General features: G+C 38.2%; 1 protein-coding gene across 4 annotated transcripts in view; it reads right to left on the reverse strand.

The window, feature by feature from the left end:
* LOC127438123 (BMP-2-inducible protein kinase-like) overlaps positions 1-14,413 on the reverse strand; it is a 61,154-nt gene extending 46,741 nt beyond the window's left edge. For all 4 annotated transcript variants that reach the window (XM_051693444.1, XM_051693436.1, XM_051693426.1 and 1 more), the window contains exon 1: positions 13,509-14,413. In XM_051693444.1, the coding sequence (XP_051549404.1) occupies positions 13,509-13,653 (145 nt within the window). In that variant the 5' untranslated portion in view covers positions 13,654-14,413. The remainder of the gene's footprint in view (positions 1-13,508) is intronic.
* Between the last annotated feature and the right edge of the window lie 312 nt (positions 14,414-14,725).

Genomic DNA, 14,725 nt, shown 5'->3' on the forward strand with positions numbered 1-14,725 from the left:
GTTTGCGGGGCTTATAGCGGAGGGTCAGTTTTCACACCACAGAGAACACGTTTTATTAACAAGCTCTTCCTCATTTTCAATCAGAATATAAAGTGATTAGAATCTGAGGTTCTTTTTCGCTCCACGTGCATCAGAATGAGCGCTCTCATCCAAAAATCTAAGAAAAAGACCCTTTAAATAAAAAACTTAATTCCTCCTCCTGCGTTTGACTTGTTGTTTCGGAGTTGTCCTGCATTCTGTGTTCATCTTTTGTTCATCTCTCCTCCTATCAGTCTCACATGCAGCCAGGTGGACCATTGGGCACACAGATATTTACATAACATGATATAGACAGTACAGAAAAATCTCTACCGCTTGACACTTTATACTGTAGCAACAATATATATTGCCATATTGCCTTACCCTACTATGCACTTTTAAAATTATGTTTATTATCATTTAGCAAGAGTATATTGGATGTAAAAGACATCCAACATTATGTTTGTAATCCCATTCTGTCTGCCAAATACAACTGCACTGTTTAGTACAAGTGGACCTGGTCAGATCCCAGACAAACCAGTTTCTAAAGACCATTCACAACAAGTTGGGAAACAACCAGTGACACATTGATTTAGACAAAGGGATTTAGAGCGGTGTGTTAAAAATCGCAGTTAGATAATCTTAGAATACTAGTGTTTTGACAGAAATTGCTTAAGGAACTCTTTTGAGCTGACACACGATGTGAAATGCCAACCCCACTCTTACTCACAGAGCTTGAGTGACCTATTTTCTCCAAGCAGTGTAAGAAATGTTTGTCTGCGTGTCTATGGTACAGCTATGTTGAAGAGAGAGTGGAAAACCTGACAATCACGTCTTTGCAATCTCTCACAAGTGCCACTGGCAGCATTTCGGATTACACCAATCCAACCAGGCCATAAAGAACATGAAGTGTCATATAAGGTCATGTGTACTCATTATAAATCATCACCATTACTTGTGACCAGTAGACCAAATCTGGCAGAGATCTCCATCTGCACTTGCCCGAGTGGTTAAATGAGGGGACGGGCAAGAGAAGATTGTGGAGATGAACATGTGAAGTGGGGATGTGCCAGGGTGGTCAACTCGGTCAGGGTGGTAGTTGATTATTATATATTAAATATTTGTAGAGGTGGTGGTTTTAATGGGACAGATGACCCGATTAGAGGAGCAGAATTAATAGTTGTATCATTATTGTTAACAACGCTATACCAGCCATCTACATTGCCAGTAAATCACTTGCAACCACATTTTGCGCAATGCGACTAAAATTATGTCTGTTATCAGCCACTGGCTAGTAAATGTTTAGATTTCACTCACCAGTGATTGAGTTGCGTGGTGGTGAAGCACCGCAATTCTTTTACGATTCAGAAGTTGGATTCAGCCTGGTCTTTATTGCCTTTTGCATCTCATGAGCACGCACTAAAAGTAAATTAACCTTTTTTGGCTGCAGTGGGTCTTGAGTTGTTGTGGACTGTGGTGTTACCATCGATTTAGTCGAGCCATGATATGCAGGGGCGGAGAAAAAGCACTGCAGCCTGCCACCCCAGTATTTGGGATCCCAACGTACAAAATGAAAATGTAAGAATATTATAGTTCATGCTGTCATTATGTAAGAGTTTATTTATGTCGAACTGTCTCAACACAAAAATGACTACATTGATCCTTGACTCTCACGGCCGACAGCATGATTGATTACAGCGGCGGCCAACTGCGTGCTTGACAACTGCAGCGCATGCACAGTGCTTCTGCATCTGACAGGCATAGTTGCGAAGTCATTATAAGCAACTTTTGGCTCGTTTTTTCATAAAGTTGCTTTATATATGTGCACTCGGGGGTAGCTGTTTTATTCGGGGGTCTATTTTCAGAATACAGTCAAATCTTTTGGGTTTCCAATACAAGTCTTATCCACCCCGCGTTTTTCATCGGAAACTGGATGTAAATGGATGAGTGACAAATGCTCATGCTCTACATACCTGTCATTATTAATCACATATTTGGTTTCTTTTTGTCCCATGTTTCTGTCTTTCCCAGTCCTTACCCCAATGATGCCTAATAGTGTGATCTATTCATCGACTTTAGATTGCCAATTTTATATGTAAAATATTTTAATTATTTCTCTAAAAGGATTGAAGCAAGATTAATTTGATATAGGAGACCAGGGCTAATTGTCACATGGGGAAGATATCACAAGGGCTATATTTTAGTAACTAAATAGAGTTAAAAATAGGGGTGCACAGTTATGACAAAAATCAATTGTCAATTATTGCCCTTGATATTGTAATCGTGATTATTAATGATGATTATTTGATGAAATTACTGTAACGTAACAGCAGTTGTGGGTCAAATAGGTATTTATTTGAGCAGATGCGATAAAGAAGATGGTCCGTGAAATATGACGTTCAAGACTTTTTCTATGTCCAAAACAAGCTGACTCCAAAACAAGCCACTTTATAGCTGTTTAACACATAAATACAACTGTTATTATTTTTCTATAAATTGTACACAAAAATTTAGCAACGCAACAATTATTCAAACTCTCCCATTATAATGACTGAAGCTGTCACTCACTGTTTGAGCCCTGCAGTTCAGCGCGAGCTCACTGACACAGAGTTCTGCACACACAAATGCTCACATAAAAAATATAGCCATTTAAACAACACAATAAATCAATCAGTTGTTTAGACTGTCTGTACCTTGATTATAACGGTCGGGATCGTTTTAGTTTTGTTGCGTTGCTCATTTGCGGTTTGTTTACCTATGGTATATAAAACAGCGCGACATGCAACGAATTCAAAATAATTCTAAATTGCACACCTTTGTTCTACTGCTTCTTTTCGAGTGTCAGATGATGTTTCTTTAACACTAATTCTCGTGTGTCATCACAAACAGAGATGGAACATAGTGTAAGCAAGCATCTGGACATCAGACCATTTAAAACTTGCGCATAAGGATTGATTGTCATGACTGATTGGACTGTAGACTCACTGCATCTCTGATTGGCCAATGTCGTTTCATTGCTCAACGTACGTCTGGGATTGGTTAGAAATTTAACCGCTGTAAAAACACGTTCTAAATAGAAACCATTAATGCAACAGGAGTAGACTTAAATTGAATAATCCTCAGTTTTCACGATTACATAATCGTGACAGCCATAATCGTAATAGCCATTAGTTTTTCAATGAATTGTGCAGCCCTAGTTAAAAGTTTAATTTAAAAACTAATCTGTTTTCTCTAGCAGTGGCTTTGTATGCTGGTTTCAAACATCTAGGGCAACTAATGATTATTTCTATAATCGACTAATCTAACGATTATTAGAACGATAATTCGAGTCCACGCCCCCTACGCACTACCTTTGCGATGATGAATCGAAAGTTCAAACTATTTTGATAATTATTAATATTGGGACTCCAGAGAATCTTTCTGCACTGGTTTAGTTCCGATCAGTCTAACTGCCTAGGACTAGTTCGAAAAAGTAGTTTTGTTAAATAATCTCAAATATTTAATGAACAGTTTGATTCACACCAATGGTTCTTGAGGCAAAGTTGTTCGGAAAGAGGAGGTCTATCATATGATATGAATAACGTGTTTCTTTGTGAAAGACAGCCATATACAGTATATACATGCATTACATATTACAATATTTACATGCATTTAAAACCCAATAGCACCTCCTGGTGGCCAATTGTTTTCACATTTTGCACAGACCTCTAGGGCCAAGAGACAAATAGGCCTACCACGTTTCGTTTTGATACGCCTTTCAAATGTCGATGGCGGCCATGTTTCTCAAGATATGCTACTGTCCTAATAAACCTTGATGGCACCTTGGACAACGGTTCCATAGTTAAAGCCATTTTTAGTTTTTTTTAATTATAGCGCCACCAAGAGGCAGAGGCGTGCAATTTTGTTTTGGTGCGTCTTCAGAATGACCCCATTCATAAGTGTTAACTGTTTTAGTAAAAGAGGCCACGCCCACTACATATGTTTTGGTGTACCATTTGACGATAAATCAAAAGTTAAAAATTACTTTAACAACTTATCATATTGGGACTCTGCTGAATCTTTCTGCACTGGTTTGGTTCCGATTGGGTGAACGGCCTAGGACAAGTTCATTTTGAGTTTCCCAAAATAGTGGGAAAACGAGGGGGCGGAGCCAAAATTGGCCAGAGATTAAAAGACTTGCCATGACGCAGGGAATTACTGGAAAAATCATATTTTTGTTTCTAGCCCTTACGGTTCAAGAGTTATGTGATTTTCTGTTTTGTTTACTATAGCGCCACCTATGGGCTGATCAGGCCGATACATGACCCGCTTCCTTATTATTTAAACTTTAATAAAGGATGCATTAAAGATATAATGCCAGGGTGTTTCCTTTCCTTTGGAAAGTTGAGTGTGTCTGGACTGTGAGCTGTCTTCTTCCCCTCCTCAATCAGGCGCAAGCTGCAGTGCTCCTCTCGCGCACCATCATTAGTTTCATTTGATCTCATTTTACGTTAAATGAGATCAAACAACTTTGACAACGGAAAAAAAGTTAGACAATGTTTTATTGTCGACGCTGTCGATAACATCGACAAATTGTTTCAACTCTACAAACACCTAGTTCAAAACCATCTTAAATTATCTTTAAATGTCGGTTAGAAGGTTAAAAGTGCTGAAAAACTTGAGCATGTATAATTAAATTTAAGAACTTGTACAATAAATATTAGGGCTGTCCCCAACCAACGATTTTCCAAGTCCAAACCCGTATGACTTTCCTCCTAAAGATATGGTAGGCAGAATGTTAGGGAGTTATAGTCTCTGTCACCATTCACTTGCATTTCATCTTTTTCCATACTTTAAAATATAAATTTTACAAGCGCACGCAGGAAGCAAGCCGCAGTGACACCGGCAAAAGTGATAATGATTCTGAATGTGTCGGAAAAACCAGCAAGGAGACTGTCTGAACATTTTGTTAATTTATAGAGAGAAATGCACTTTAGGGTTGTGCTGACAGACGATGATCTCGGGGATCGACGATGGTCAGCATGATCGCCAATAGCTAATCCCTTTGATGATGTCAAAACTATATTTGGCTCGTTTTCCCATTATTGCATTAAATGATTATTATTATCAAATTAATATTACAAATAATTTGCCCGTAGACACACAGACACACGCTTGAAGAAACACACTTTATTATATTATTAAGAAAAGATGACAGAAAAGCCATCTATGGGCATGTATGACACGATGTTTGTTCGCAGGCGTGCAGTCTTGTGGAACACGTGTTATGTAAAAGTTTCTCACTATTTCTTTTGTCTTCTGAATTGTTTTATTTTTTTATTTTTTTTTTGCAAGAATAGTATCATCTATGAGTGCTGCAGATGACCTCAGACATCTCAGCTCAGGAGGTGCTTTGAGTTCAGTTCACTTTATTTCCACAGAGCAGTTCATTGTGAACGCAACTCTGCAGCCTATACATCTGTGATTAAAACATAAATAATACAAAAACACCTCCAACCATGATTTATAGTTCAGTGATTATTATCATCATTATAATTATTATTTTTACATTTATAATTGTTTTTGTCTTCATTTGTGTAAGTCATTTTCCACCTGCATGTTTAGACGGATACTTGCCTGACGGTAAATGGAAGATTACATACATCATTATATATATATATATATATATATATATATATATATATATATATATATATATATATATATATATATATATACACACACACACACACACATATATATATATATATATGTGTGTGTGTGTGTGTGTGTGTATACACACACACACACACACATATATATATATATATATATATATATATATATATATATATATACACACACACATGGATATTGTGAGATATATATATATCGTGAAGGAGGGAGCAACAAACTTATTAACACAAGATGTATTTTCCCAGCCGGTAGAGAATGCACAAAGTAGGTTAGCTTCCAAAGAGATGTTACCCTTCATAACTGTTGTAAAGCCATTTTTCAAAAAGTTGAACAACACATTTTAATTGCACTTCATTTTTTTCTAGTTTCATTTGAATTTTTAGTTAAAATAAATAAAAAATAAAGTTCAAAGTTTGAAATCAAGGTGTCTTGCTTTATTGTGTTGGCTTACCCCATAGTACCACCTAGCGTCCAACCAACGCTAATACCGGTGTTCGTCGGTTTCCTGTGGAGTTTTTTTTTTCTGCGACCAACCGACCAATCAAAACTTGGTCAACCAAGACTCTTCTCATCGACTAACATTTGGCCGACTATTAGGGGGCAGCCCTAATAAATATATAATAATATTTGTACGCTCAAGTAAATACACACTGAGTAAAGTTTGCTTTGACTCATTACGTGTATTTTGTGTCCAAATACGTGATCCACATGCACTCCATTTTAACTTCATAATTTCTCATTTAATATCCTCAAAAAGTAAAAAATAAACATCAACTCTAATCATGCATTGCACAGATGAGGGAAAAATGACCAGACACCTTCTCTTTCATTAATGTGTGCTGTGCTCATTCAACTGTAAACATTTGCTGGCAGAGCTGCCGGTTTTCTTAAAGAGACAAGACCATTTCAGGACCATTCATTGGCCGATATTAGCCTTTCACCGATATATCGTATCGGCGTATATTTTACCGATATGAAAACTTTTTTTCAGAACATATAATGCAGAAAACAATGCTTTAGAATTGGTGTCAGTGTAGTTTGTCCAGCAGAGCGTGCTCTGACTCCATTATTTACAGAGCTGACTCTGAACTGACTGTGGTTCTGCAGACAGGGCGGATTTAAATGGTGTGGATTTGAACAATCTCTTCTCCTTAAATTGCTAACTAGTTTGTGAAATACATACTGGAAAGTTAATAAAAAAATTACCCCATCATTTTATATAACTAATATAACGTTAACCATGTCCCTGACAACCATGTCACTCATGTTGATTGCATCTGTTTGTTATGTTAGCAAGCTATAGTTTGTCAGTGCAATCAGTAATGTAGCAGATTGAAAGGTAAACAACAGAGCATCTTTTTGCAGCTCAGCAGACAACAGTGTGGTGGTGGATTGTGTCTGTTGAGTGTTGATTTCATGCTTCGCTGTTACCTACTTGGTAAGACACAATGCTGGAAAGTAAATAAAGTCCATCTTTTACTCTCCATGACAAAGAGCTTATAGCTAACTAGCTAACCACGTAGCTACTTTCATTGTTGTCAGCTGAGTGGAAGCCAATGAGTAAACATGTATTCACCAAACTGTTTTGTTCAGGATTCACAGTTTGGTACCCCCTTCAACCGAACAATTCCAGTCCTTGCATTTATAAAATGTAATATTTAAAAGTCTGGTTTTCCAGACATTAAAATAGGATACGTAATAAAAGTAGATTTAATAAATAGTATATCTGCCCTGTGTAAATAATATATAGAAACTGTGTCTAAAATAAATGAGGGGTGATACATACTAATACAACAGGCTGGAAAAATAGACATTTATTCATTTTAATATCCTATATATATATTCTGAATGTGTTGAAACTTGACACCGGGCGACCGTTAGATCAGTTTCATGCTGTATAGACGCTTAAAGGAATAGTTCACCCAAAAATGAAAATTTACTGATAATTTACTCACCCTCAGGCCATCCAAGATGTATCCGAGTTTCTTTCTTCATCAAAACAGAATTTAGGACTTTTAGGATTTCATTTCAGGCCTCCTCCTCTAAATGCAATTGGAGGTGATTTTTCCTCCATTTTTTGATGGTCCAAAAAGCATATTTATTTATTTTGATGCACCCTAAATATGCATTTTGGACCATCAAAAAATGGAGGATATTCACCTTCACTTGCATTGTTTAGAGGCGGCGGCCTGAAATGAAATTAAATAAGCCACAGGATTGGGATCCCAGCCCTAGGTTGTACATTTAAACATTTAATTCTATCATAATACTATTACCCTCTTGTTGAAGGTGGGACAAGTATGGCTTCCGTGGGACACAAAAGGAAATGTTAGACAGAAAGACAGTGTGTCACCATTTACTTACAGTATGGAAAAAGATGAAATGCAAGTGAATGGTGACAGAGAATAAACACCCTAACATTCTGTCTACCATATCTTTTTGAGGAAAGAAAGTCATACTTGTTTGGAATAACATAAGTGTGATTAAATTATTTTTGGATGAACCATCCCTTTAAGGTGCTTTTAAGTATTAAGCCTACATTGTGAGCAACATTTTTGGCAGTTCTATCAAACCGATAAGCAAGAGATAAATCCACATTAACAAGCATACATGTGAAACTGGTCAAGAAAAAAAACTGAGAAGGAAGAATTGCAATGACTACTACAGAAGCTGTTTGTTGAGGCCTGTATTGAAACTGAAAGATGCCTATGCATGATACAAAACACACACACACACACAGGTTATAGAGAACACTGACTGCTGGGAAACTGAGAGAACACTTGTCAATTACTAAACACAACAGAGGCCCTAACATCAACATATGTCAGGAGACCATAATTGAAGAGTCTGACCCTGCGTAAACAGCGTACTGTCACAGTATGTACTGTTTTTGACGCACTTCACATCCAGTAAAACTATGTTCTTTTAGGCTTGTATGACTGCTGCAACCTGGTCCCATAGTGAAAACATGACTCTATATACATTTTTGCAAAACTTGTTAAATGTGTCTCCAGGTTCAGTACCCTGCAGTTTCCAGGAGAAATGAACACTAGAGGTGCTACAACAACTGTGTGTTTTATTCACTTTCACTCAAATCATGATTTAAATGGCTGACTATGACTTTATAAATACTTATTTTTCTCTCTATTACTCAGAACCTGATATTTTATGATACAGACTTTTACTCAAATGAAACACAGAATGTAGGCTGTCATCCGCACAGCCTGACCGAAGCAAAGCAGGCGTGTTTACTCGCATGATTAACTGACAGTCTCGTCACATTGTAACTTTTTGTTTAGCCTCCCATTCAGCTCATGAAAACATGCTGCGTGTTCATGAGGAAGGATTACATCAAGATGTAGATTGGAATGCAGGTGTGACATATCATATAAATAAAATAGTCTACTCCTCTCTCGCCGTTGCTGGCGTGCCAGTGATTACCCTTCCACGTGCCATAGGTTGCCGACCCCTATTCCAACATGGATAATTTGTGTGGTAGCTCACCTGATAGGGTGCTGGACTTAGAGTCAGAGAACCACAGTTCAAGTCCAGCCATGAACTCGAGCTGACACGTGACATTACAGAGTCATAGAAGCAGCACGAAATGAGGTGGTTGCTTCAGAAAATTAGCTTTTTCATTTCACTTCTGCATTTTAAAACACTAATGGTTAGATTTAGGCATTGATAAGGATGTCTTTTTTAAATGTCTCATTTATATTTTAAAACACTATTGGTTAGGTTCAGGCAAAAGTTTTAGGTTAGGGAGGTATGTTTTAAAAACAATTATCTAAAATTCACCTTTAAACCGCGTCTGAATACGACACCATTTTACTTGGTTTTGGCTCCCCTAGCAGGACATTTCACTGAAAACCTGCAGCCAAACGTGACATACAGCATGTAAATTTTTAATTGCAAAAATGCTGTCATGTTCTCATAAATTTCATGAGACCTGTGACCCAAATATACTATGCAAGAACAACAACCGCAGAAATAATCTGCTCTGGTTTTGTTAAACAAGTACTATTTAAAGGTGCTATATGTAATATTTTTACTGTACTAAATCATAAAATGACCATAATATGTCATTATAGAATTAGGAAACATGCTAAGCTGAAATACTGGCTTCTCCGATAACAATGCTACAGCCAGTATATTCTACTTTGAAGTTTCCATTCCGGGCCGGAATTTCTGTTTATGTTTTGGCCTGCGTGATCCCTCTCACCAATAGTATTGACACCGCTGGGTTGCCAGATTTGAACAAGTTTGCAGGCAAACAACACAGCGTGCTGCAGCCATGGAAGCCAGCAAACAAACTGGATCAGAGATAACAGATTCCACCCGACCTAAAAAGCCTCGCCATCCATCTAAAAACCACCATGACCGGAGGCATAGCAAAACAAGGATAAATACTGGAGATGCCTTTGGAAGATGGAGACAGCTTAAAGCCCAGAAATCCTTTAAAACGGATTCTGTTGCGTGTCCTCATTCTGGGAACCCGCATGAGCTTCGAGTCTGGGGCGGGGCAGACAACTCTCCAATATTTTGAATTTGGACTGCAGTACCCATTTCAAACGCTTGTTGTCAATCTTACATATAGCACCTTTAAGCACAATAAACAACTTTCTTGTTTTATATATATATATATATATATATATATATATATAAAAATATATATATCACTTACAGTTGAGAAGAGCAGCCCAAATGGCAGTTCTCTGCCATTCTTTATATACAGTGTTTTGGACGTGACGTTGCCTCAGCTCTCGAGGGATTATGGGATCTAAAAGTGCCCAGTCGATCTGCACTTCAGAATCTCACCGGTAAGAGTTGGCCTTCTGGGTATTTCTCGCTTACTGCTTGATGAATACTGAGGATTCGGACATACTACTCAATTGTAATAGAGTTCATGTTACACTACATTGTAGAAAAGTATAGATATTCAGTCAAAGCATGAGAGATCACTGAACTCTCCTTAACACACATCAAATCCCCTTCAACTGCCAATAAGCCATTCAGGCGCTTTAGCAGATTAGTGTAGTTGAAGGAAGATAAGGAAATCAGAGGGCCTCTTGGTAATGACACTCCCCAAGCACATGCTCAGTGAGTGGGGTGACACCTCAGCAAACAGCTCATTCAAGGTCAGTCCAGTAATGCTGCATTATCCACTACTGATATGCCCTCTAATCAAAAGTGCAGTGGAATGTACTTACTGACATTACAATGAAGCAGTACTCTGAACCGGTTTGGTTTCAAATATCTCTAACAGTTAGTGTTTTAGTAAAGATCAAAGATCGAGGCTGAATCTGACAGTCACATACTGAGTAAGTAAAACAGGGCAAAACACTCAATGACAGGTAATGTTTACATGAAGAAAGCAGTCCTAACAGTGTTTGTTGACAGAAATGTGAACAGGTGGCCGGCCATTAGTGACCACACAAAGCTTGATGACTCCTTTTACATTTTAATATAGGCAAAATGCTCTATGAACAGTGTATAGATTACACTGACAATTTCAAGGAAAAAAATATCTTTATTCAGACACAACAGGTGAAATTCAGCTGATTTGCATTGCACTGCAGATTTCACTTCTGCTCAACCTAAGTGTAAATGGATTTACTCAAAAGCTGTAGTCATATCATTACATTACATTCACATAGACTAGCTCTCTGAGAGCTACTATTGATGGGGTATATGAAAAAACAAAATTGTTCCACAATTGAACCAGAGTCCCTCATCTAAATTCTAGCCCACACTCGGCCAACTCCACATCTGTCTCAAATGAATTGGTTAAAATAATATATTGTAATATTATAAAGAGAGCACGGTGGTCATACAAGAGGGAAAAACAGTCAGGCTCAATAAGCAGGCACAAAAGAAGCAACTTTCATCACAGGACAGTGCACTGCATAGTACCAACACTCTTTTAGCAAGTGCTCAATAGGCTGGGCGATAGGACGATGTAATCGGATTCGACGATATCTTACAAATTTCCCGATGCCAACTGTGACACTCATTGACAGACGATGATCAACAATATTGGGAAATAGCAAAACCATGGATCTAGGAAGTCGCCAAATATATTAAACAGTGGCCCAGGTTGTGAAACTAGCACCTGCTACCCACCAAATGAGAGGAGGCTGAATCCAGTTCACAAGCTCCTCGTCCAAACGTATTTCATGCGTGGGTAATTTTGTTCATCTACCCGCAACATGCAGGCGACCTGTGAGACGTCTCGGAGTGACACATGACAAGAAATACTGTTAGACACAAAGACACACTCTTGAAGAAACACACTTTATTATATTTTTAAGAACAGACAAAAGAAAAGCTGTCAGTACTTGTGTCAGATTTGCTGTTTGTTCAGAGGCGTGCAGCACGAGCCTTTCTTGTGAAACAAGCACATGTAAAGAGTTTTCACTCTTTTTTCTCTGTTTCATTCGTCTGAAAACTGTTTGCAAGAATAATGTCGTCTATGAGAATATTGCAAATTATCTCCGATCATCTCAGGAGGTGCTGTGAGTTTAGTTCGCTTTATTTCCAGGCGGTTAACATGCATTGTGAACGCAACTCTTTAGGTTCAGTAATATATATATCTTTGTATTAAAGAAACAAAGACGAAAGTGATTAAATCATAAAATAATACAAGACACGTACACCTTGAACCTAAAATTGAGTTCTATTTTCTTTTCTTTAGGCAGCATTAACTGTATTACCAAAATGCAATACAAACACATATTCGATAAGAACACACATTTGGCAGCATTATTTTGGGAACACAAGGGAATTTATTAGGCTTATTTATTATGATGCTTATTATCTTTACATTTATAATTGTCTTTAGTTCTTAACATGCAGTCTATTAGTAATTTTCCACCTGTTGTCGTTGACGGATGCTTTCGTGATTGCAAATGGGGCCGTTGTCTGTAAATGTTTAGATTTGGGGAGGTGGTTAAATAAGATTTTTTTGATAATTTCATTATTTTAATTGCTTTTTCGTTTCTTTTAAAGTGCAATTTGAATTTAGAAATGTCTTTTACATTTTTCGTATTTAAATAAATGAATTCCATTTTTAAAGCAAAATCAATAAAGCAAAAGTTGTCAAGTTGCTCTTCAGTGAAACTCTCAGATTTGTGTGAGAAACAAACAATCTATCATTTGTTTCACAGTCACATGAAATGACAGAATTAACAGAATTATCCAAGACTTTTGAATACTGAAGCAGGGTAAAACAATACATACTATACACTAGTACATATTTAACCTTAATTAAATGTGTGTTTTTATTAAAGAAAATGTGCAGTAACTCAGAACCTTAAAAAAAAATCAAGAGTGGCTCTAATTCAATCCAGATTTGTGTGTTTACAGCTCTCTAGGAGAGGTCATTTTCAAAACATCAAACTAATAAAATTTCATACTTCCACATTTTGGAGCTTCAAAGTTCTGGTCACCATTCACTTGCATTGTATGGACCTACAGAGCTGAAATATTCTTCTAAAAATCTTTGTTTGTGTTCTGAAGAAAGAAAGTCACAAATCTGGCATGGCATGAGGGTGAGTATATAATGAGAGAATTTTCATTTTTGGGTGAACTATTCCTTTAAACCCTTGATAAGCCGAGGTGCAACCTGCAGTAAACAGCCTGATGTACCTTGAACGATACTCACTGAACAGCTTATGACTCCATGATACAGACAGATGTTTGGGGTGTTGGGAGCAAATGTGTAAACGTCTCTTATAAACTTCACAAGCAATATTTGCTTACCATCTCATTTAAAACACTTTAAATGGCCTACCCAAATGCGACTGATCCATTACCTTCAGCGATCAGCTCTTCCACCGTGACTTGGTATCGACCGACAGCAAACACCTTTCCAATGTAGTTGCTGCTTCCAGTGCCAGATGCAGACCCACCCCCGAGACTTCCGCTCTCTGACTTTGGCATACGCGAAAACTTCTTCATTCTTGCCTCCGTGTTCCTGCCTTCCCCCAAATGGACAGTCACTTAAGACAGTTCCAAACAGCCAAAGGTGATTAAAACTCCAATCTGCTCATCTCCAGTCTTTTGTCCTGCATGCTGAGAGAGATCTGCTCTCCGGAGATGCGCCAGTCACAGAAAGGCGTAACTGAATGCTTCTTATTTCTCCCAAAGCCAGTGAAGCAACTGCTTAGAAGTAACCCGTTAGAGCAGCAGTCTGTTGTTAATGAGTGACAACAGCACGAATGATCCAGTCCACGCCGCTGTATTGTCAGGCCGACTCTAGTTTCGGCTGGCTAGCAAGTCAGTGTGGGAGCTGTATAGACCATTCGCCTCGCTAGCTGGCTAACAACAGCCAAATGCTCTTTTTAGCCAAACCATGCTTTTAAGTTGAGTTAAAAACCGGAGCTGGTTGAAGTCCAGGTTTTTGAAACCAGTGTGAACGACAAACAGGCAGACAGTGGGTGTGTTAGGCGAAGGCTAGGCTAGCCGTTGAGCCAGATGGTGAAACTCTGAAACGATGACTGCTGCCACTTCCCCTTCGGATAGTTTAGATAGCCAGCTCGCTAGCTGACTGGCTTCCTCTATTTGCATGAAGAAGACACCGTGTATGATAAAATATTACTACAACCAATAATCCCAAAAAATACTTCGAGCCGAGCAGGGACGGTTTTCCTTTTTTGATCTATCGGAGCGCTTCCTCGTGCTCTGGAACTCCCCCAGTCACACTGATGATAAAGTTCAAACTCTCGTGACTCGCCGTAGGTTTAGGGGGAGGTTTGTTATTGCCCAATCCGCCTGTCTGACAACCGAACATTGTGTTTGTCCGACTCCATCCCATTGTCATGATTGGTGTGAACGAGTTGCGTTCCGTGCACGCTCTTCTCTGATGGGATGGCACGGATGACTGTCTCTGTGTTTAACACTTGGCTTGATATCGAGATGTGTGAATGAATTGTTTGAGGCTCTGTGAGGGACTGTTAATGGAGAAATGTGCTAATATTTTACTCAGCGGATCGTCTACAGTATAGATTATTTCATGTCTAATCAAAGACCA

Source organism: Myxocyprinus asiaticus, chromosome 4 (assembly GCF_019703515.2).
Source record: "Myxocyprinus asiaticus isolate MX2 ecotype Aquarium Trade chromosome 4, UBuf_Myxa_2, whole genome shotgun sequence".
NCBI lineage: Eukaryota > Metazoa > Chordata > Actinopteri > Cypriniformes > Catostomidae > Myxocyprinus > Myxocyprinus asiaticus.